Genomic DNA, 24,685 nt, shown 5'->3' with positions numbered 1-24,685 from the left:
GAGTTGACTAAAACTTGGTCAAGGAAATGTGTTTTAGGGAGCTGCTCGGGAGAGAGGGCAAGAGGTAGGAGTGTTTGAGGGAGGGAATTCCACGGATTAGTGTCCAGCCAGATGAAGGCATGGCTGCTAATGGTTTTCTTTATTGTTTATGGGATGTGGGTGTCGCTGGCTGGGCCAGCATTTTATTGTCCATTCCTGAAGGCATTTGCTGTGAGTCTGGAGTCACGTGTAGGCCAGACCAGGTAAGGACGGCAGATTTCCTTCATTAGTGAATCCTATGGATTTTTACGACAACAACGGTTTCATGGTCATCATTAGACCTTTTTAAAAAAAAATTCCAGATTTTTATTGAATTCAAATTTCACCACCTGCCGTGGTGGGATTTGAACCTAGGTCCACCACAGCATTAGTCTGGGCCTTTGGATTAACTCGTCCAGCGACTGTGCCACTACCCCTCCTTTATCGCTGGCTCCCATTTGGTGGTCTGATTAATTAGTGTGCAAGAGGAGGAGCTTAGAGACCTTGGGAGTGTTGTAGTTCTGCAGGAGATTACAGGGAATAGAAAGATAGCTCATGGAGGGATTTGAACTCCAGGATGAGTAGTTTAAATCTGAGATGGTGCTGAGCCCTGAGCCAATGTGTATAGATTTCCATATTTTAACTTTTTCTGTCGGGACAGTGCAGATTGTACTTTATTAATTCCAGCTTTCTGTGATATATTGATCAGTTGGGTATTGAACTGAAAATGATCCAAAGGGCTTGATAGGAACATTGTTAAAAGTGGTTCTATGATATTTTGAAAGAATCTTTATAAAATTTCTTGGTGTTTTCAGCAAGGTGTTTCCAAATGAGCAACTAACAAAATATTTAATGAAATGAAAGTTTTGTGTTATATGAAGAATTGACGATTACACATAATTTTACACCATTACACATGTTTGTGGACAGAAAGAGGGTATTATTTGGTTTATATTCTATATAAAATATTAAATAAAAAATAATATTTTCAGGAATTAGACTATATAAGAAGGCTAAGATAAATAACAGTACTTAAGAATATTTTATACATTTACATATCTATGTATCTGTCTATAAGTGTCAGCAGTAATTCAATGGATAGTATTCTCGCCTCTAAATCAGAAGGTTGTGGGTTAAAGTCCCACTCCAGAGATTTGAGTGCCTAATCTAGGCTGCCCCTCCTACTGCAGTACTAAGGGAGTGCTGCAATGTCAGGGACACTGACTGAGATATTCCGATCTCTCCTGCGGCAGGAATTGTTGCAAGGAGATGGAAAATCTGAGCGGGAACAGTTTCTCCCTGCCTGCCCAGTCCAGCCCCCTCGTGATTTTGAACACCCACGAACATTAAATCCTGCCCATTATCTGAAGCTAGAGTAAATCAAACCCAACACCCTAATAAAAGGAAACAAGCATGTGTGGTAGTTCAGTACATCATAGAAATCATAGAAACCCTACAGTACAGAAAGAGGCCATTCGGCCCATCGAGTCTGCACCGACCACAATCCCACCCAGGCCCTACCCCCATATCCCTACATACTTACCCACTAATCCCTCTAACCTACGCATCTCAAGACACTAAGGGGCAATTTCTTTTAGCATGGCCAATCAACCTAACCCGCACATCTTTGGACTATGGGAGGAAACCGGAGCACCCGGAGGAAACCCACGCCGACACGAGGAGAATGTGCAAACTCCACACAGACAGTGACCCAAGCCGGGAATTGAACCCAGGTCCCTGGAGCTGTGAAGCAGCAGTGCTAACCACTGTGCTACCGTGCCGCCCCAGGGCTAGGAGGAAACAGACAACAATGAAGCTGTAATAATCATAGAAACATAGAATATATGAGCCCTTTGAGGTTGCTCCATCATTCATTATGACCATAGCTGATCATCCAACTCAATAACCTGTTTCAGCTTTCCCCCCATATCCTTTGATCTCTTTAGCACCAAGAACGATATCTAACTCCTTCTTGAAAACATGCAAGATTTTGGCCTTAACTACTTTCTGTGGTAGAGAATTCCATGGGCTGACCACTCTGTGGGTAAAGAAATTTCTCCTCATCTCAGTCCTAAAAGGTTTACCCCATATGCCATGAACATAATGATTGGCGAAGCAGGCTCAATGGGCCGAATGGCCTCCCTCTGCTCCTATCTTCTATGTTTCTATATTACTATGACCCCTGGTTCTGGACTCCCCCACTATTGGGAACATCCTTCCTGCATCTATCCTGTCAGAATCTTATAGGTCACTATGAGATCCCCCGATATTCTCTTGAACGCCAACGAATATAATCCTAACTGACTCATTCTTTCCTCATATCTCAGTCCTGCCATCCCAGGAATCAGTCTGGTAAATGTCCGTTGTACTCCCTCCATAGCAAGGACATCCTTCCTCAAATAAGGACACCAAAACTGCACACAATTCCAGGAGTGGCCTCATTGAGACCCTATAATTGCAGCAAGACATCCCTGCTCCTCGAATCTTCTCGCAATGTGGCCAACACACTATTTGCCTTCTTTACTGCCTGCTACCAAAGTGGATGACCTCACATTTATCCACATTATGCTGCATCTGCCATGCAGATACCCACTCACTCAGCCTGTCCAAATCACACTGAAGCATCTCTGCATCATCCTCACGGCTCACCCCCATTGGTGAATGCAACAGCAAATCCAAACACAAGATGACGTTATAAAAGGAAAGCTACAATGTGATTTGGGACATCCTGAGGTTATGAAAGGCACTACTAAAATGAAAATACTTCTTTCCATACATGAGGAAGACAAGAGGATAGAAACCTGATTTTAAAAAGATGAAAAATTCTGATGTTACTCACATTTATCTGTGAACTATGAGAAAATCACTTAGAATCATAGAATCCCTACAGTGCAGGAGGAGGCCATTCAGCCCATGAGAGTCTGTACTGACCACAATCCCACCCAGGCCCTATTCCCGTAACCCCACATATGTACCCTGCTAATCCCCTGATACTAGGGTCAATTTAGCATGGCCAATCCACCTAACCTGCACATCTTTGGACTGTGGGAGGAAACCAGAGCACCCGGAGGAAACCCACGCAGACATGGGGAGAACGTGCAAACTCCACACAGACGGTGACCCGAGCCTGGAATTGAACCCAGGTCCCTAGCGCTGTGAGGCAGCAGCGCTAACCACCGTGCCACTCCTTAACCAACATCAACACTTTACTTTCCAATGCCTGATTCGAATGTCTCTTGTTCACCAAACAAATGTAAATTAAATGAATTGATGTGAATCGGATGAAATATCTTTACAGCTAAGTTAATTGAATTCCTTACTTAGATGGCTATGCAACCAAAACATTGACACTCGCACGAGAAAGTGGGCGACCGAAGGCATGGCTTACCTGACATTGGACGCAGATGTGAAAGATGATTTTGTGGAGGATGAGCCAGCAATGCAGGCAATGTTTGAGTTGTCGAAGGTAGATGCTCTCAACTTTTTAATTTCTATGCATTAAACAGTGATACCCCTCTTCCATATTATAGAACAACGAATCCCTCGAGAAATATATTAGTATTGCTTTTTAATTTGTTGCATAGAAAAGATATAAATCAATAATTTTATGGTTTCTTGAATTCAATTGTCTGCAATTTATCTGTTCCTTCTGTTCTTAGTCGGCTGACAAGACAATCCTTTATGCTGTAGCATCGATTCTGGTGAACTGCACAAACAGCTATGATGTAAAAGAGAAGATTCCAGAGCTGGTTGAGTTGGCCAAGTTGTCAAAACAGCACGTACCTGAAGACCATCCAAAGGTAAAAGAATAGTAAGACTTATATTTATATAAAAACAAAATACTGCGGATGCTGGAATCTGAAACAGAAAATGCTGGAAAATTTCAGCAGGTCTGACAGTATCTGTGGAGAGAGAATAGAGCCGACGTTTCGAGTCTGGATGACCCTGCGTCAGGGCTGAAGACAAGGAAAATAGGACAAGATTTATACTGTAAGGGTGAGGGACACTGAATCACAGAATCCCTACAGTGCAGTAGGAGGCCATTCAGTCCATTGAGTCTGCACTGACCACAATCCCACCCAGGCCCCATCCCCTTTGTTCTGCCATTTACACATTCCAATCTCTTAATGGACGCTAATAACACCATTCTCAGCCTTAATCATCAGCATTTACATTCCCCTCGTTTTTTTGTCTGTGTTATCTTGACCAATTACACAAACCCTCCTCTCCCACCCACCTGACCAGCATGACCCTTGTCCTATTTTCTTTGTCTTTAGCTCTGGTGTGGGTCATCCAGACTGAAACATTGGCTCTATTCTCTCTCCACAAATGCTGTCAGACCTACTGAGATTTTCCAGCGTTTGCTGTTTTTGTTCTTACATTTATATAGCACCTTTTAATACCTCAGATATTCCAGAGCTCTCACACACACACACACGCGCACACATACTCACACACGCACTCACACACACACGCACAAACACTCTCACACACAAGCACATTCACACACGCACACGCTCTCACACACACACTCAGACACACTAACACACACATGCACACACACTCTCACACACATGCACATTCACACTCTCACACACACACACACACACTCACACACACTCACACACACTCTCACACACATGCACATTCACACTCTCACACACACACACACACACTCACACACACTCACACACACTCACACCCACACACACTCACTCACACACTCACACACACACACTCACACACACACACACACACACTCACACCCACACACACTCACACCCACACACTCACACACACACACACACACACACTCACACACACACACTCACACCCACACACACTCACTCACACACTCACACACACACACTCACACACACACACACTCACTCACACACTCACACACACACACTCACACTCACACACACACTCACACACACTGTTTTTTTATACCGAATGTGTTGAATGAAAGAAGGAATTAATAAAATGTTAGCTGATTGTAACAGTGAGCAATGGCCTCTGTTGGATTTTACAGGATAAAAAAGACTTTGTGATGTTGCGTGTCAAGCGTTTGATAAAGGTTGGTGTTGTGTCTGCGCTCGCTGTCATGCTGAAGGCAGACAGTGCTATCCTGACAGACCAGACCAAGGAGCTTATGGCGCGGTAAGTTATTCATTCCTGTTTGCATGAGAATAGTAAGAAGTCTCACAACACCAGGTTAAAGTCCAACAGGTTTATTTGGTAGCAAATTTGCTACCAAATAAACCTGTTGGACTTTAACCTGGTGTTGTGAGACTTCTTACTGTGCTTACCCCAGTCCAACGCCGGCATTTCCACATCATGCATGAGAATGTACAGAGAACCGATGCACAGTTAAAGCTGAACAGGCAGACTGGGTCTCAGTTTAATATTACTCCTGAAAATCCACCTGGCCTCCCAGGTGAATGATAATCTCTGAGGGTGCAGCACTCCCTCAGTGCTGCACTGAAGCGTCAGGATCAATGAGCTTTCCAAATATTGCAATGAGATGGAAATGTCTGGCCTTTCGAATCAGAAACAACTAGGTAGGCACATGAAGACTATAAATCAATGTAGCCTACAACAGACACAATTACTAATTCCCATAGCTATCGAGCAAGAATGTTCTTTTAAAGAAATATATGCATTTATATAGCACCTTTCAGACATACCAAAGCACTTCTATGATTTTGTTGAGGATACATGTTAGCCGGGAGAACAAGGAGAATTCCCTAGCTCCTCTTCTGAAGAGTGGCCCCACACATTTACCCCACTAATCTCCCTAACCTACACATCTTTGGACACTGGGGAGGCATGGTGGCACAGTGGTTAGCACTGCTGCCTCACAGCACCAGGGACCTGGGGTTCGATTCCCAGCTTGGGTCATTGTCTGTGCAAAGTCTGCACATTCTCCCCCATTTCTGCGTGGGTTTCCTCCGGGTGCTCCGGTTTCCTCCCACAGTCTGAAAGATGCGCTGGTTAGGTGCATTGGCCGTGCTCAATTGTCCCTCGAACAGGCATCGGAGTGTGGCGACTAGGGGATTTTCACAGTAACTTCATTGCGCTGTTAATGTAAGCCTACTTGTGACTAATAAATATACTTTAGTTTTGAGGGGCAATTTAGCATGGCCAATCCACCAAACCTACACTTCTTTGGACTGTGGGAGGAAACCGGAGCACGCAGAGGAAACCCACGCAGACACGGGGAGAACGTGCAGACTCCACATAGTGACCTGAGGCTGGAATTGAACCCGGGTCCCTAGCGCTGGGAGGCAGTAGTGCTAACCACTGTGCCACCGTGCCCACCCCATTATCTTGTTTAATGTGTGCATCATTAAAATAACTAACATATTGCTGTATAATTGAATACAATTTTCACTTTTAAAAAATCCTGAGGGTTTATACCTTTTCCTGAACTATTTCTGAATCTAATTTCTCTTTGAATCTTCAGTGTGTTCCTTGCTCTGGTTGACGATGTTAGAGATCGTGGCAAAATCGTGGCACAAGGTGGTGGGAAGGTAATTACATAGAATTGCACTGAATTTTCCAGCACAGAAACAGACGATTCAGCCCAACGGCTCCTTGCTGGTGTTTATGCTCCACACAAGTCTCCTCCTAGCCCTCCTTCACCTTGCCCTGCCAGCATACCGTTCTACTCCTTTCTCCCTCATCTGTCCATCCAGCTTCTCAAATATGTCACCTCACCCAATCCTTGTGGTAGCAAGTTTCACATTCTCAGCCCTCCGTCCGTGAAATCATTTCCCCTGAATTCCCTACAGGATCCATTAGTGACTATCTTATCCTGGTGGCCCCTAGTTCTGGTCTCCTCCACAAGTGGAAACACCCTCTCTATGTCCAAACTCCTCCATTATTTATAAAGACCTTGGATCATGGCTGGAATTCTCAGAGTTCAGCCGCGGCTGGGATTCTCTGGTCCCGCTGCAGTGAATGGAGTTTCGGCTGAGCGCCAAATTCTCCGTCCTTGCTGGTGGGCGAGTGAGATTGGAGAATTCCGCCCATGTCTTAGTCTCTTTTCTAGAGAAAAGAGTCCCAGCTTATTCAATCCCTTCTGAAAAGTGTAATCCCAGAACCATCTTTCAGTGTGGTGTTAATATTTAAAGTTGGACATCACATTGCAGCTAACTAAAGTTAAGAATAGTTACACCAATGATAGCTGTGGTGTTGATGTGTTACTGCTCGCTCAGGGAGTCCAAGTTGCCATGATGGCATACACTTCTACATACATGTCATCATCTAAAGCTATAGATAGTGATGGTCGAGGTTCCAACTTTCTTTCCGTCACGTGGCTGGTCCAGGAAGCTTTTCCATTTTTACTGACAACCATTGGCATGGGTTTACAGGTTGACACTCAGCCTGTTTGGCCATGTTATGTGCACACACCTCCTGTGGCTATCAAATCCTTTTTATTTATTTATTCATGGGATGTGAATGTCGCAGGCTGGGCCAGAATTTATTGTCCATCCCTGAAGGCGTTTAAGAGTCAACCACATTGCTGTGGGTCTGGAGTCACGTGTAGACCAGACCAGGTAAGGACGACAGATTTCCTTTCCTAAAGGACATTAATGAACCTGATAGGTTTTTCCAATAATCTACAATGGTTTCATGGTTTCATCATTAGACTTTTGGTTCCCAATTTTTATTGAATTCAAATTTTACCATCTGCCACTGTGGGATTTGAACCCAGGTCCCCAGAGCATTATCCTGAGTCTCTGGATTATTAGTCCAGCGACAATACCAGTACGCCACTTCCTCCTCTAGTGGGTTTTGAACCTATAGCTTCTGACGGAGGCCGAGACACTACCAATGTTCACAATGTATGTGTTTATGATCAAGATAACGAGTGGATAACCAAATTAGGTTGTTTGTGTAAATCTGTGGCAATTAACAATTAATTAGTGAAGTAATTAGTAATCATTAGTTAATTAACTCATTGCTAATTACAATGTACATGGTAAAAGCAGTACACCATGCTAAGTGCCATTAATGCCACATTTTCATAACTATATATAGTATATATATAAAATATAATATATAATATAATAACTATAATAATCAGTTATTATTATACAAAGCATAATATTTCAGTTCATCCCACTATTAAGGTAAGGCTTTTAAGGCTGCACTATTCATGTTCTGCTTTGGAAGTTGTCAGGATATGTTGTGCTCTCCAATCTAGTGTTGAGTAATTATTGGGCAACCTGGGTCTAGAAGAGCGAACATCTCTCATCCGCCCATTATTGATTCCAATTGTTCTTTGTTTTGCTCAAAATATGAAATGGAAAATCCAAAATTATCCCATTATCTTGAGAAATTCAAACCCTGTTGCTCCTTGAATAGGGATTTGAATATTGGTGTTTTCGATCTCCCTTCTGAACCATTGGAACAGGCAGAGAGGCTCAACATCTTAGGATAAGGGGTAGCAAATTTAAAACAGAGTTGAGGAGAAACTACTTCTCCCAAAGGGTTGTGAATCTATGGAATTCACTGCCCCAAAGTGCGGTGGATGCTGGGACAGTGAGTAAATTTAAGGAGGAGTTAGACAGATTTTTAATTGGGAATGGGTTGAAGGGTTATGGGGAGAAGGCAGGAAAATGGGGATGAGGAGCTTATCAGCCATGATCGAATGGCGAAGTGGACTCGATGGACCCAATGGCCTAATTCTGCTCCTATATCTTATGAGCTTATAAGGAGCAGAACCTCCCAACCCATTAGCTATGGGACAAAGTAAGACGGTGGAAGGTGTAAAATGTCATGGACTTAAAATGCAAGGGACAGTAAATGCAAAAACTATATTTAAAAAAAGGAAATGGATCTATACGGTACTTTGTATTCCCTCAGTCTGCTTTACAATTACTAGATCAGGTGCCTTTGGTCATGAAGGTTGTATTGGAGGATTACTAAGGTTAACAATCTAATTGAAAGACGTCCTTTTGTCGTTTTGAAATCAACGAAAAAGAAACATTTCAAAAGCTTTGAGGACAGAATTGGGAAATAGGATGGTATACGTGTGATGGGCTGACTGGCCTCCACTTATGCTGTAAAAGTTCTAGGATTCTATCATCATAGAATACAAAAGCAGGGATGTATTGCTGAGGCTTTATCAGGCTCTGGTCAGACCACATTTGTGAACAATTTTGGGCCCCGTATCTAAGGAATGATGTGCTGGCCCTGAAGAGGGTCCAGAGGAGGTTCACAAGAACGATCCCGGGAATGAAAGGCTTGATGTCTGAGGAGCATCTGAGGACACTGGGTCTGTACTCGATGGAGTTTAGATGAGGGGTATCTCATTGAAACTTACAGAATATTGAAAGGCCTGGAGAGATGGATGTGGGAAAAGATGCTTCCATTAGTAGGAGAGACTCGGATCCAAGGGGAACAGCCTCAGAGTAAAGGGACAACCCTTTAGAATCAAGAAGAGGAGGAATTTCTTCAGCCAGAGGGTGGTGAATCTGTGGAATTCATTGCCACAGAAGGCTGTGGAGGCCGGGTCATTGAGTGTATTTAAGACAGAGATAGATATTTTCTTGTTTGGTAAGAAGATCAAAGGTTATGGGGCAAAAGTTGAAGAATGCAATAGAGAAATTTATCAGCCGTGATTGAATGGTCTAGCAGACTCAATGGTCCGAATGGCCTAATTCTGCATCTATATCTTATGGTCTTACAGTCTCATCTCTCTGTACACCACTTTTTCTAATTTTGTCCATTTTCTTATTCAGACTTTACTGCCTCTCGCCCTACACGGCACTGACATTGGTAAAATTAAGGCTTCTCATGCTCTTGCCAAGATTGCTGCCGTCTCTGACCCAGAAATCGCCTTCCCTGGAGAAAGGGTAAGTGAGAATCTAGTTTACAGCAACCAAGCGAAGCAAATATCGGGTGATGGACAGGGACCAACACATTGGCCTTGATTCAGGTTCCTTGATGAACGGGGCGAGGGACTCACTTTAAGGGAATCCTGGTTAATTTCCGGCACAGTCAAATCGGACCGATTGTGGAGATTTGATCTCTGATCCCAGTGCCATGCTGTAGTTCCATTCACTTACCGGATGAGCATGGAAAGATCAAAGGCACTGAAAAAATGTAAATTTCTCTTATCATTTCTCAGTCAGATCCCAGCCCGAATTGGAAACAAAGTCAATAACACATCAAGATGAATTGTTTTAATGATGTTTTTGATTGGTATTACATTGGAGTTCAATAGCTTATCCTAAAGGACTTTTATAAAAGCTTGATTGCTTTTTTTCATTTTCAGACATTGATTAGTTGGATCACTGCATGGAATCGAGATGTGCAGAGTGCTACAGATTGTTTTTGTCTGTGTGTGTGTTATTAGAAGGCAGTTTCCAACACTGTTCAGAATGCAGTCCATTCCTCTGAAAGAAATAAACTTTGAACGTGAGTAAATTGTGCCAGGAATGCACAATTAGATAGGATGCCTCTGGGAGAGAAAGGCTCAGAGTTTGTGATAGTAATGATGGTGAAACTATCAGTATTTGCTGTTGCTAACCCTCTGAAACAGACAGGAACATCTGGAGTCCAGATAAGTGCAGTTAAACATGGAAAGTCAGAAGTTCCTATCAGTGATTCCATGCTTCTCAACAGGTTGTACTGTTGGCATTTATAGCTAAAGGAATAGAATATAAAGGTAAGGAAGTATTGTTGCAACTATACAAGGCATTGGTGAGGCCGCACCTGGAATATTGTGCACAGTTTTGGTCCCCTTATTTGAGGAAAGATGTAGTGGCATTGGAGGCAGTTCAGAGGAGGTTCACTAGATTGATTCCAGAGATGAGGGGTTTGTCGTATGAAGAGAGATTGAACAGTTTAGACCGATACTCTCTGGAATTTAGAAGAATGAGGGGAGATCAAATTGAGATAGACAAGATAATAAAAGGTGTGGATAAAGTAGCCGTGGAGCAGATGCTTCCTCTTGTGGGGCATTCTAGGACGAGAGGTCATAGTCTTAGGATAAGTGGTAGCAAATTTAAAACAGAGTTGAGGAGAAACTACTTCTCCCAAAGGGTTGTGAATCTGTGAAATTCGCTTCCCCAAAGTGCGGTGGATCCTGGACAGTGAGTAAATTTAAGGAGGAGTTTATTAGGAGATTTTTAATTGGTAATGAGTTGAAAGGTTATGGGGAGTAGGCAGGAAAATGGAGATGAGGAACATGTCAGTCATGATTGGATGGAGGAGTAGATTCGATGGGCCCAATGGCCTAATTCTGCTCCTATATCTGAGGAACTTATGATATTCCATATCTATAATCAATTAGAAGTCACTAAACTGATGAGGGCCTCCACTTTTATGGTGTTCGCCTTGCTGTAAGAACCCTTTTAAAATTACATCTTGATGAATGAGGAGCTACTTGCTTTTTAACAATGTACTAAATTCATAATTACTGCTGAACAGTCTCACTGACCCTGAAAATTAATTTAATATTTGGAGAATGTCAAATTTATCCATTGCAATAGAAAATAAAATTTGAATTAAAAAAAATGTTTGTTGATGTTATTTCAGCTTTTACATTAACCCTATGTGTAAAAGTTTAAATAAAAGTAAAATAATTAAGTGCAGTTAATTTCCTGGTTTTCTGTCTGTGAGAATACTTCAATGTGATTGGCTGTTTGATAGCATCATGGTTGGACACCTGGATATCCCTTTGACTTGTTAACATCATTGCCAATGATTCAGACTTGGGTTTGAGTCAGGAGATTGTGGGTCTGGGTTCTGCTTCAAGAATTGCACTCTACACCTTAGCTGGCACTCCAGTGCAGTAGTGAAGGAGTGTTTCACTGTTGGAGGTGCTGACTTTTCAGGTGTCATATTAAACTGAGGCACTGCCCAGCCTCCCATGTGAATATAAAAGATACTATTTCAAAGAAGAAGAGGGGAGTTCTCTGCAGTGTCCCAGCCAATCTTTCTCCCTCTATCAGAAGAACCAAAAGCAGATGATCTGGTCATTATTACATTGCTGTTTCTGGGAATTTGCTGTGTGCAGATTGGCTGCTATCTCTCCTACATAAGAGCCTGGCTCTGTGGATAAGTATTCTCGTTGGTACTTGGGGGTGCTAGAAACTGTTTGCAATGAACAGAAGTCTTTGGAAAGGAGGGCAGCTTTAGGGCGAATCCTTTGAAAGCTTTTTGTCACAGCATGTTCACAGATTGTTGGTAGTTTTTAACACAGTAGGTTCAGCCTGTTGTTAGTTTTTAGCAAATTAATCCTCTGCTTTCTTGAGTTCCCTATCACAGAAGGGCTCCTTTTTGAGATGATAGCTATGTAATTAATACAATTAAAGATTTGTTATCAGCCTTCAGGCAGACATAAACAGCTGCACAGCTCTGACAAGGTATAGTTTCCACACTTGGAATAATCAGGTCGATATCCTAGGGTATCATTCTGGGAAGTAGTCTACACATCTGTTGGTCCTTGCGGCCAGGCATCATTTCTTGAAGATAGGGGACTTCAGGAGAGAAAGTAGGCCAACAAATTACCATTTTTCGAAATGCAGCCTCCACTGGATGTACCATTCTCACCCACTCCAGGCAGCGTTGTGTATTGGGCGATTAGCACTGATCATTGCAAGACCACAGTTGTCAATTACAAAGGTATCCCTTGAATCATATAATCGTCTTGCTGTTTCAGGCAATTCAACTGTCTGCCTGTCCCGCGCTCTCTCTCATGCTCTCTCTCCCTCTCTCTCTCATCAAATGAATGGGCCATGTTGTGCAGTGAAAATAACCCCAAGACTCAGTTCTCAATGCTATTAAGGAGTAAATCAGACAGCATGTTTCAACAGTTTCACATTGGCAGTTAAATGTGGAGATCAGGAAGTTGCTGTCTGAGTTGCCCTGTGTCTCCACAAGCTTCGCTACATTTGTACGTCACTGAGAATCTCAATCTTCAAAGACAGGGAATAGCATGAAGTTGCTACCCTTGATTGATAGATACTCACCAAACTAATTGGGAAGAGTTAAGACTTGCCCATTCCGGTGGAAGTAAGTCTCTAATGGAATGATAAGGCTTAATTACACCAAAACAAACTCTCTGGGGTGAACATTACTGTCCCGCCTGCCCGCCATGGGAATCGGAGCAGGAGAGGGGCGGCAATGGAAAGATCCATTGACCTCGGGCAGGATTTTCCGGTTTCAGAGCAAACGAGGCCGGAAGGTCCATAAGACCAAAAGACCATAAGACATAGGAGCAGAATTAGGCCATTCAGCCCATCGAGTCTGCTCCACCATTAAATCATGGCTGATATGATTCTCATCCCCATTCTCCTGCCTTTTCCCCATAACCCCTGATCCTCTTATTGATCAAGAACCTATCTATCTCTGTCTTAAAGATACTCAATGACCTGGTCTCCACAGCCTTCTGCAGCAATGAGTTCCACAGATTCACCAATTTCTGGCTGAAGAAATTCCTCCTCATCTCTGTTTTAAAGGGTCGTCCCTTCACTCTGAGGTTGTGGCCTCGAGTTTTAGTCTCTCCCACCAGTGAAAACATCCTCTCCATTTCCACTCTATCCAGGCCACTCAGTATTCTGTAAGTTTCAATTAAATCCCCCCTCATCCTTCCAAACTCCATCGAGTATTGACCCAGACTCCTCAACCGCTCCTCATATGACAAACCCTTCATTCCTGGGATCATTCTTGTGAACCTCCTCTGGACCCCCTCCAAGGCCAGCATATCCTTCCTTAGGTATGGGGCCCAAAGCTGCTCACGATATTCCAAATGGGGTCTGACCGGACCCGCCCTATGACACTGAAAATTAATTTTGACAAGTGTGGAGTTTCATTCCTTCAACTTTTATTTTATTTAATTGTTGAAGATATTTTTAATGTGTTTTTATTAATTTTTCTCTCTTTAAATCCTACCTTTATTTCTCTCTTTCCATTTTGCTTGCTGTACCTGATTGGATGTTGGATTAAATATTTTAACCATCACTTCGGGTTTAGACACAGAGTCAGTGGTTTACAGCATGGAAACAGGCCCTTTGGCCCAACTTGTCCATGCCACCCTTTTTTTAAAAACCCCTAACCTAGTCTCAGTTGCCCGCATTTGGCCCATATTCCTCTATAACCCATATACTGTGCTGCCCATTAACATTTCTTCAGTCTGATTGGTTGGGGAGATACAATGTTGTTTGCCCTGTTACATAAGTTTGAGATGCCCTCTAGAAGGTGCTGAGATTTTGGAATCATGGTTTCACAGTAATTCCCAGTGAAAAGCCTATGAAAAGTTAATGGGTGAGTGTCAATGGAATGAATGGCTGGCATTGTCTGTTTGCCACAGAGAACAAATCCCGGCCAGAAATGCCTAGGAAGCATTTTTTCAGATTAGACGTATTAAGGACCAGATCAAAACTCCAGGGTATTTTATGAAGTTAGCCTAGACCCCAACATTTACATTTGATTTTGGCATTAGCATGAACATTAGGTGTTTCACTCCAGGTATGATTCAAGTGACCCACTAGGAAGCTTTTATCAAAACTAACTTTATTTAAGAATACAGTTAGAATTATAACAAAAAGAATTGGCATAATTTTTATCAATTAAAATATTTAGACATGACAAAGTATTTTTTTTGACAGCTAGCTATCACTATTGTTCCAATTTAGCACTACCCCCCATAGACATGAACCCCTTCTTTAGAACCACAGAGACCAAAGATGCTTATCTCGGTACTAGATTTCCAGCTTTTTGACACTTCTGCGGAGTGATCTAGACAGCAGTTTCCAGAAAAGGGATATATCTTCAAAATATCAGAACTTCAGAGGAGTAAACCTAGTCTCTGGCCGCTCCCAGTCTCCAGATTTCAGAGACAGAAAGGAATACCTCTCTCTCTGCAGCTTCCAAAACAGCAACTGTCAGAGAAAGAGCCACTCTCACACAGCAGAATCTCCAAGAAAGAGACAAATCTTCGAGCAGAATCCTGTCCCTAACTTCAGAGAGGTGAAAAGAGAGGCACTCCTCTCTCTCTCAACTCAAAAGCAGCATTTAAGCTTGAATATTTTGTGTAAGGCTAGCTTCACATCATCACGTGACCATACCTGTCAATCATCCCTATCAAACCCCACTCTGCAAAATCCCAGGGGAACACCAGAAACAGCAGAACAGCATTAAAACCAACATTTTAGCAATTAGAAACAATGATGTGGCTGCAGTAACAATACAGGATGCCGGCTGTAGACAGAATGGCACCGATAAAATGGAAGAGACAGCTAGAAACATCGTGCACAGACACGTGACTAAAATATATTTCTTAAAGGCACAGTATTGTCACAGGAGTCATTCTGAATAAATGACATTACCTCAATAGCAGAGCCCCATAAGGTTGCTCCATCTGTTACATTATGTGTCAGCATTTAAAACTTAACCATATACTTAAGACATGTAAAAAAAACCTCTAAGTGTGTAAAATTTGTCTTAGAAAATGCATCTTTTTTGGCACTTTCCTTTCAGATCTATGAAGTTGTGCGACCGCTCATCAGTTTGCTGAACACAGAGTGTGATGGTCTACAAAACTACGAAGCCCTCATGAGTCTCACAAACCTTTCAGCAAAAAATGATAAATTAAGGTATGTTCAATTTTGTTTCTTACATCACGAACATAAGGTTTTGCCGATCGCTGTTTCGGAATCTTGCGTGGCAGTGGGCGTGTGTGTTTTGTTGAACCTGATGGCATGAATGGAGAGTTTTCGGTTCAACATGATGGTGCTGGCTGTTAAAAACTATTCAATTAGTTCCATTCCCCTGCTCTTCTTCCGTAGCCCGGCAACTTCTTTCTATTGAAGTTTATATCCAGCTCCCTTTTGAGGATTATTTTTGAAGCTGTTTCTACTGCCCTATCAGGCAACATATTCTAGACCATAACGACTCTCTGCTTCGAAAAGAAACAGTTTCCTAATCTCCCCCCGAGTTCGTTAGCCGAATACCTTCAACCCCTGTCCTCTAGTTACAGATCCACCCACTGGTGATAACACCTTCTCCTTATTCGCTTGAACAAAACTTTTCATGATTTTGAACGTCACTGCAGTAATGTACTGCTTACAGTTATAGTTGTGTTCTGGGAATGTGCAACTTTAAATGAAACAACTTTAAGTGAATCGGATTTTTCAACTAAAATCAATGTAAAAGCTGGAGTTAGTTTCTGGAGGCCCTTTTTTGTCAGAAAAGACACACTAAAACATGATACCCTGTAAGTTAAATTTCTGTATATTGTTTAATTTCTATATTTGTAAATAGATAACTTTTAAAATAAAAGTAATGTAAGAATGTAAAAGGCACATATGTCCCATGCCACCCCACTGCCTCACCTCCATCTCACTCCGTACTTCTCCCACTCCTCACTCTCCTCCTGTGATGATACTGTGCCTTTAAGAAATGTATTTGTGTCATGTTTCTTGTGAGGGGTATGTTTTCTACTTCAGCTCTGATTATGGTGCCAATTTGTCAGCAACTGGCAGCTCACGGACTGAGCATGCAGAAGAATAATTGTTCCCAGTTATTGGGGTGTTTGTTTTAATCTGAGTTGATATAGTTTTGTTATTTTTAGGGTTGTCCCTTGGGGTTTCAGAGTAGATTTTAATTAGGTTGATTGACAAGAATAGAGAGTCATGTGTGGGGCAAAGCTATGCTTACAGAGGGACAAGCAGACAGTTGCTGTTTGAATTTGAATGGAGCAGCTCTTTCTCTCTCCCTCTCTCTGGAAATTGAACTCTGGGACTTGCTAGAAAATAAATATCTCTCTCCAGAGGTCTGCAAAAGGTGTTCTAACCCCCTATCTCTCTCTCTGGAGTTCTGCTGTGTTAAGCCAGGTCTCTCTCTCTCTGGAGTTCTGCTATTTGAAGACAGGTCTTTCTCTGGAGGCTGCTATCTGAGGGTCAGAAGACAAGTGTCTCTCTGTATCTCTGTCCAGAAGTTCTTAAAAGGCTGGAAGACTGGCTATCCACATAAGCCTAGGTGTTTTTGCTAACTGATTCTGAAGAGGAGTTTGTCTATGGGGAATATTGCTTAAATTGGAACTAATCTAGATAGGCTAGCAGTTAAGAATTATACCTTGTCATGTTCAAATATTTCAATTGGTAAAAGTTATGCTAATTCTTTTTGTTATAGTTAAATTGTGTTGCTAAATACAGTTTGTTTTAATAAAAGCTTCCTAGTGGGTCAATAGAATCATACTTGAAGTGAACACCTTATGCTCACATTACTGCCAAAATCAAAAAAATTGGGTTCTAGGCTAACTTCATAATTTATCTTGGAGTTTCTGGTCTGGTCCCTAGTCGTTATGATTATTCTCCCCGACCCAATTGCTGGCCGACCTACCCAGTCACTGGCCAGCCCTCCTGCTCTCCACCTCTGCACATTGCTACCTTCCTGAGCCAAATTCTTGTTCTGAGGCAACGGGAAATGAAAGGTAGGAAGAGTGAAGGTGAACAGCTTTGAATTGCAGGGTCACAGGGATGAGCCTGGAGACATGGTGAGAGGGAGGGGAGGCAAGAGGGAAGACCTGCCAACAGGAAGATCGGGTACAAGATGGAGGGTCAACCAGTGAGCAGGGTAACCGTGGGAGAGGCTGCTCCAAAATGGCACCAATCAGGCCACAACACACCCAGCAACATTAAAACAATGTTAAAAATAAACTCCCAATACTGAACATGAATCCTCACCCCATTTAGTGACCAATTTTAAATAAAAACAACTTAAAACAGGGCAACATAAAGAGAGGACTTACTGTATTAAATTTCCCCTTAACCTTCTCTGCTCTAAGTAGATCTATTCCAATTACACTAGCCTCTCCGAATTTTCTCCCAATTGGCTCAGGGAGCACAGTTGGCTTCCCCTGAAAAGTACCAATGTTATTCACCTCAATTACCTCCTGCGGTAATGACTTTCACATTCTCATTCTGGGTAAAATGTTTCTCCAGAATTCCTTACTAGTGACTTATTAGTGACTATCCTATATTGATATAGCTCTTGTGGCACAGTGTGGTGGTGGCAGATGTCCCTGCCTCTGAGCCTGTAGCTCTGGGTTAGAGTGGCACCCCAGGACTTGATGGTCAAGGAAAATGCACCCATAATGTGACCAAACATGTTGAGTATCGACCTACGATCCATCCAACACACACCAATGGCAGGCAGTGAGAGTGGGCAAGGTTCAACCATGTGATGGAAAGAAAGTTCATAGAATCCTTGCAGTGCAAGAGGAGGCCACTCGGCCCATCGAGTCTGCACCAACTCTTCTAAAGAGCATCCTATCCAGGCCCACCCCATTTCCTGTAACGCCAATCATTTACCATGGCTAATCCATTCTACTCTACACATTTTGGGACACTAAGGGACAATTTAGCATGGCCAATCCACCTAACCTAATTACAGGAAGGATATTAATAAGGTTGAAAGAGTGCAGAGAAGGTTTACAAGGATGTTGCCGGGACTTGAGAAACTGAGTTACAGAGAAAGGCTGAAAAGGTGAGGACTTTATTCCCTGGAGCGTAGAAGAATGAGGGGAGATTTGATGGAGGTGTATAAAATTATGATAGATATAGACAGAGTGAATGCAAGCAGGCTTTTTCCACTGAGGCTAGGGGAGAAAATAACTAGAGGACATGGGTTAAGGGTGAGGGGGAAAAGTTTAAAGGGAATATTAGGGGGGGCTTCTTCACACAGAGAGTGGTGGGAGTTTGGAATGAGCTGCCTGTGTGGAGTCTGCATGTTCTCCCCGTGTCTGCGTGGGTTTCCTCCAGGTGCTCCGGTTTCCTCCCATTAGAAAAATGGGCTGAAAAATGGCAGATGGAGTTTAATGCAAGCACATATTGTGTAATTGTCAAGGGAAGCCATTGATGAGGAGCCAGAGAGATTAGGAGACATTAAGGACGTTTCTCAAAACAACAATTGCCTTGATATTTGATATAAATGGGTCACTTAAATGGATACCATAGGACCAAAGAACCATAGAACATTACAGCACAGAAACAGGCCTTTTGGCCCTTCTTGCCTATGCCGAACCATTTTTGTGCCTAGTCCCAGTAACCTGCACCTGGACCATATCCCTCCACACCACTCTCATCCATGTACCTGTCCAAATTTTTCTTAAATATTAAAAGTGAGCCCACATTCACCACCTCATCTGGCAGCTCATTCCAAACTCCCACCACTCTCTGCGTGAAGAAGCCCCCCCTAATATTCCCTTTAAACTTTTCCCCCTCACCCTTAACCCATGTCCTCTAGTTTTTTTCTCCCCTAGCCTCAGTGGAAAAAGCCTGCTTGCATTCACTCTGTCTATATCTATCATAATTTTATACACCTCCATCAAATCTCCCCTCATTCTTCTACGCTCCAGGGAATAAAGTCCTAACCTATTCAATCTCTCTCTGTAACTCAGTTTCTCAAGTCCCGGCAACATCCTTGTAAACCTTCTCTGCACTCTTTCAACCTTATTAATATCCTTCCTGTAATTAGGTGACCAAAACTGCACACAATACTCTAAATTCGGCCTCACCAATGTCTTATACAACCTCACCATAACATTCCAACTCCTATACTCAATACTTTGATTTATAAAGGCCAATGTACCAAAAGCACTCTTTACAACCCTATCTACCTGCGACACCACTTTTAGGGAATTATGTATCTGTATTCCCAGATCCCTCTGTTCTACTGCACTCTTCAGTGTCCTACCATTTACCTTGTATGTTCTACCTTGGTTTGTCCTTCCAAAGTGCAATACCTCACACTTGCTTGCATTAAACTCCATCTGCCATTTTTCAGCCCATTTTTCTAGCAGGTCCAAATCCCTCTGCAAGCTTTGAAAACCTTCCTCACTGTCCACTACACCTCCAACCTTTGTATCATCAGCAAACTTGCTGATCCAATTTACCACATTATCATCCAGATCATTGATATAGATGACAAACAACAATGGACCCAGCATTGATCCCTGTGGCACACCACTAGTCACAGGCCTCCACTCAGAGAAGCAATCCTCCACTACAACTCTCTGGCTTCTTCCATTGAGCCAAAGTCTAATCCAATTTACTACTTCTCCATGTATACCCAGCGACTGAACCTTCCTAACTAACCTCCCAAAACTAACCGCAAAAGTAAACTGAAAATAATGTACACAGCTGCAGAAAGTTCTGCTCTGGCACAGGGAAAGTTCAAAGGAAAGTAAACTGTCTTTTGTCACATTTACCAGCTAATTATCTAACAAAAACAGATGCTGCAAATCCAAAATATGAGCAGAAAATGCTGGAAATACTCAGTAGGTCAGACAGCATCTGTGGAGAGAGAAACATTTCACGTTTCAGGTCTTTTATCAGGTCGCCATCAATACAAACTACAAAGACCATGGATGAGATTGTCCAGCCTCTCAGTTGCTTGTTACCTGCCACCGGGAGGTGGCGTTCTTTGCTAGTGGCAGGATTCTCTGGTCCCGCTGCTGTCAATGGGAATTCCCATTGATGCCACCCCACGCCGATGGGAAACCCGCTCGTAGGGATAGACAGCTGGTGGGACTGGAGAATCCCGCTGTTGTGAACGGCCAGAGAATTCCAGCCCAAGACAGTGGACGGGTTCTCTGGCCTCCTCGTGGCATCTTTCTCGTGGGTGGGAGAGGTGGCACGCCATTGGCCGGCAGTGAGATCTTGTGGTCCCACCGCTGTCAATGGGATTTCCCATTGACTCCACTCCATGCCATCGGGAATCCTGTGGGGAGGGCGGGGCGGGGGGGGGGTGGGGGAAGGGGGTGGGTTCTGTCAGTGAAACCAGAAGATCCCGCCAGCATGGACAGTCGGAAAATTCTGGCCAGAATATCAGCATTCTGTCTTCTCAAGGAGAACCCCACAACTGAATATGCTACCAACAGATATTGTCTGGGATTCTCCAGCTGTTCACGTTGGTGGGATTCTCCAGTCCCGCTGCAGCGAACGGAGATTTGTCTGAGCGGCAGGTTCTCCGTCTTCGCTTGTAGCAGGGGTGGGGCATGAATGGCCAAAGAATTCCATCCATAGTCATAGCCCTATCACTGGAAACCCTCAAGACACAACTTTCCTTTATTTGCATTTCGAAGTTTTCATTCTCAGAACAACAATCTCAGCACTCAGGCCTGGCTTAACCAATGCTGCCCCGGGTGAAGATTGGTGGCATATGGATATTAGTCTGATGCCGACACATTTAAAGCAGAAACTGGAAAGTATTAGAAATGTAATAGGTTTTAACCATTTCCAGAGGGAGAAGAAGGGGGGGTGAGGAGCAGGGGAAGAAAAGCCAAAGGGAATGTCTGTGAGAGGATGAAAGACAGAAGAAATCAAATGACAAAATGGATGACAAAATGGAGAGGTAATGTGACAAGTAAAGAAATAAAGATTCCTTTCTCCAGAGGAGATTTAAATGGTTACAGCTGCAGAACAGAGGGGGAGGGAAGCATGGCAAATCTGACAGAGAGAAGGATCATATAGCAGAGAAACATGGGTGTTCCCCAGAGTTACAGGCTGCTCCAGTGGCCATACGTGGGTAATGGAACCCCCACTCCCATCTTTTTGTTGCACCTTTGGCCAGAATTCTCCGGTCTCGGACAACCCACTGCTGCTGCCAGCAGGAACGGAGAATTTGGCACTCAGCCACATCTCTGTTCACCGCAGAGGGACTGGAGAATCCCAGCCGCGGACGAGCTCAGGGAATTCCGGCTAGTGTTTTTGTTGAAAATGTAATTACGTTGTCCCATTTTCTGAGATATTTTTGTGTCAGTCGCACCTCAGACGGTAACATTCCCGTCTCTGACTCACAAAGTTGGTGGGTTCAGGTCCCTGTCTGGAGACCTAAGCACTGACTCCACTCCGACAGGGCTGCACTATTGGAGGTGCTGCCTTTCAGGTAAACCAATAAGCTGAGGGCCTGTCTGCCCTCAGTTGAGAATAAGAGATCCTACGAGTGGGATATTCCAGCACCCCCTGTGGTGGGTTTTCCAGTCCCGTGGGGGTTTTGCGTGCCCACACCCTCCCATCCTCGGGACTGTAAGATCTCGCTGGCAGGGAGGGCAGAAATATTTTGACCTACGGTGCTATTGTGAAGACGAAAGGAGTTATGACTAATGTTCTGTCTAACATTTATCCCTCAACCGACGTCACTAAGAACAGCAAATTACTGCGGATGCTGGAATCTGAAACCACAAGAGAAAATGCTGGAAAATCTCAGCAGGTCTGGCAGCATCTGTGAGGAGAGCGGACAGAAGAGCAGTACTTCTTCAAGGCAGGCACTCCTGAAGAGAAGTGGTAGTGAGTTAGACACTGGATGAAAGCAAATTACTGCGGAGGCTGGATGCCTCTCCTTACAGATGCTGCCAGATTTGCTGAGATTTTCCAGCATTTTCTCTCGTGTTTAGTCATTTTCCGGCCATTCTCTCTTCCGCCTTCTTCCTTCGGGAAAAAGATACAAAAGTCTGAGGTCACGTACCAACCGACTCAAGAACAGCTTCTTCCCTGCTGCCATCAGACTTTTGAGCGCACTTGCCTTACATTAAGTTGATCTTTCTCTACACCCCAGCTATGACTGTAACACTAAATTCTGCACTCTCTCCTTTCCCTCTCTATGAACGGTATGCTTTGTCTGTATAGCGTGCAAGAAACAATATTTTTCACTGTATACGAATACATCTGACAATAATAAATAAAATCAAATCATTTTCATAGAATCATCAAAATCATAGAAACCCAACAGTGCAGAAAGAGGCCATCTGGCCCATCGAGTCTGCACCGACCACAATCCCTCCCAGGCCCTACCCCCATATCCCTACACATTTACCCGCTAATCCCTCTAACCTACGCATCTCAGGACACTAAGGGGCAATTTTAGCATGGCCAAGCAACCTAACCCGCACATCTTTGGACTGTGCGAGGAAACTGGAGCACCCGGAGGAAACCCACGCAGACACGAGGAGAATGTGTAAACTCCACACAGACAGTGACCCTAGCTGGGAATCGAACCCTAGGTCCCTGGAGCTGTGAAGCAGCAGTGCTAACCACTGTGCCACCGTGCCGCCCAGCTTTTCACGGTTTTGATGAAGTATCGTAGAATCCCTACAATGCAGAAAAGGCCATTCGGCCCATTGCGTCTTCAGGACTCCCTTAGAGTATCTTACCCAGACCCCCTTCCCCATCCTATTCCCATTACCCATGCATTTCCCGTGGCTAATCCATCTAACCTATACATCTTGGGGCACTAAGGGACAATTTACAATGGCCAGTCCACTTAACCCGCCCATCTTTGGATTGTGGGAGGAGGCCGGAGCACTCGGAGGAAACTCACGCAGACATGGTGGGTGGCACAGTGGTTGGCACTGCTGCCTCGCGGTGCCAGGGACCCGGGTTCGATTCCCGGCTTGGGTCACTGTCTGTGCAAAGTTTGCGCGTTCTCCCCGTGTCTGCATGGGTTTCCTCCGGGTGCTCCGGTTTCTTCCCACAGTCTGAAAGACGTGCTGGTTAGGGTGCATTGGCCGTGCTGCATTCTCCCTCAGTGTCCCCGAACGGGCGCCGGAGTGTGGCGACTGGGGGATTTTCACAGTAAAATGTAAATCTACTTGTGACTAATAAATAAAACAAACTTTAAAACATGGGGAGAACATGCAAACTCCACACACATAGGTCATACGAGGCCAGAATTGAACCCGGATCCCTGCAGCTGTTAGCTGTGCTAACCACGGTGCCACCGTGCCTTCCAGAAAGCTGGGATTGTTCTCAAAGCAGAGAAGGTTAGTGGGAGGTTTGACAGACATGTTCAAAATCTTTAATGACTTTGATGGAGTAAATAAACAGAAACCGACAAGAAGGGCCTGTAACCAGATGGCATTTATCTTGTTGCTACTTGTGGGAGCTTGCTGTGTATAAATTGGCTGCGGTGTTCGCGACATTACAGGCAGCGACTACCCTTCAGAAGTGCATTGTTGGCAGTAAAGTGCTTTGGGGTGTCCTACGGTTGTGAAAGGTGCTATATAAATGCAAGTCTTTCTGTTTTTAGGCAAAAAATAATCAAAGAGAAGGCGATGCCTGAGATTGAATGTTACATGTTTGAGGAACATGATCAGATTCGACAGGCAGCCACCGAGTGTATGTGTAATATGGTCGCCTGCAAGGATGTAAGTGGAAAACCAACAGGAGTTCATACAATCTTCATTCAACATTTTGGGGGAAATTAATTATTTTGTTTGTCAACTGTGTATGATTTTAGAAATATAAGTGTAATGAGAAGGGTATAAAATCAATCTGTCTGACAGAAACTGATCAATATAGGGATTAAAATTAACTTGGACTTTCCATTTTAGCCACTATCAATGTATTTCGCTTTGTTCCAACATTGGGGCCAGATCCTTCTGCAGTGAGGCATTATACTGCCAGTCCAGTTCGTCACACCATAACCCACATCCTTTAACTCGAAATTGTTCGCAGTCGCTAGGTCGAAATCCTGGAATTCCCTCCCTAATGGCATTGTGGGTCAACCCACAGCACGTGGACTGCAGCGATTCAAGAAGGCAGCTCACCATCACCTTCTCAAGGGCAACTAGGGATGGGCAATAAATGCTGGCCCAGCCAGCGACACCCATGTCCTACGAATTAATAATAAAAAAGGTTCACCA

The 24,685-nt window shown here is 43.7% G+C and overlaps 1 protein-coding gene across 5 annotated transcripts in view; it reads left to right on the top strand.

The window, feature by feature from the left end:
* Positions 1–24,685, top strand: part of unc45b (unc-45 myosin chaperone B) — a 61,106-nt gene that overhangs the window by 32,678 nt on the left and 3,743 nt on the right. For all 5 annotated transcript variants that reach the window (XM_078213967.1, XM_078213964.1, XM_078213963.1 and 2 more), the window contains exons 12-18: positions 3,343–3,484; positions 3,678–3,818; positions 5,054–5,181; positions 6,488–6,554; positions 9,774–9,887; positions 15,520–15,635; positions 24,070–24,187. In XM_078213967.1, the coding sequence (XP_078070093.1) occupies positions 3,343–3,484; positions 3,678–3,818; positions 5,054–5,181; positions 6,488–6,554; positions 9,774–9,887; positions 15,520–15,635; positions 24,070–24,187 (826 nt within the window). The remainder of the gene's footprint in view (positions 1–3,342; positions 3,485–3,677; positions 3,819–5,053; positions 5,182–6,487; positions 6,555–9,773; positions 9,888–15,519; positions 15,636–24,069; positions 24,188–24,685) is intronic.

Source organism: Mustelus asterias, chromosome 6 (assembly GCF_964213995.1).
Source record: "Mustelus asterias chromosome 6, sMusAst1.hap1.1, whole genome shotgun sequence".
Lineage (NCBI taxonomy): Eukaryota > Metazoa > Chordata > Chondrichthyes > Carcharhiniformes > Triakidae > Mustelus > Mustelus asterias.
The sequence above is the reverse complement of the archived record's forward strand: the minus strand, read 5'-3'. Positions and strand labels throughout refer to the sequence as shown.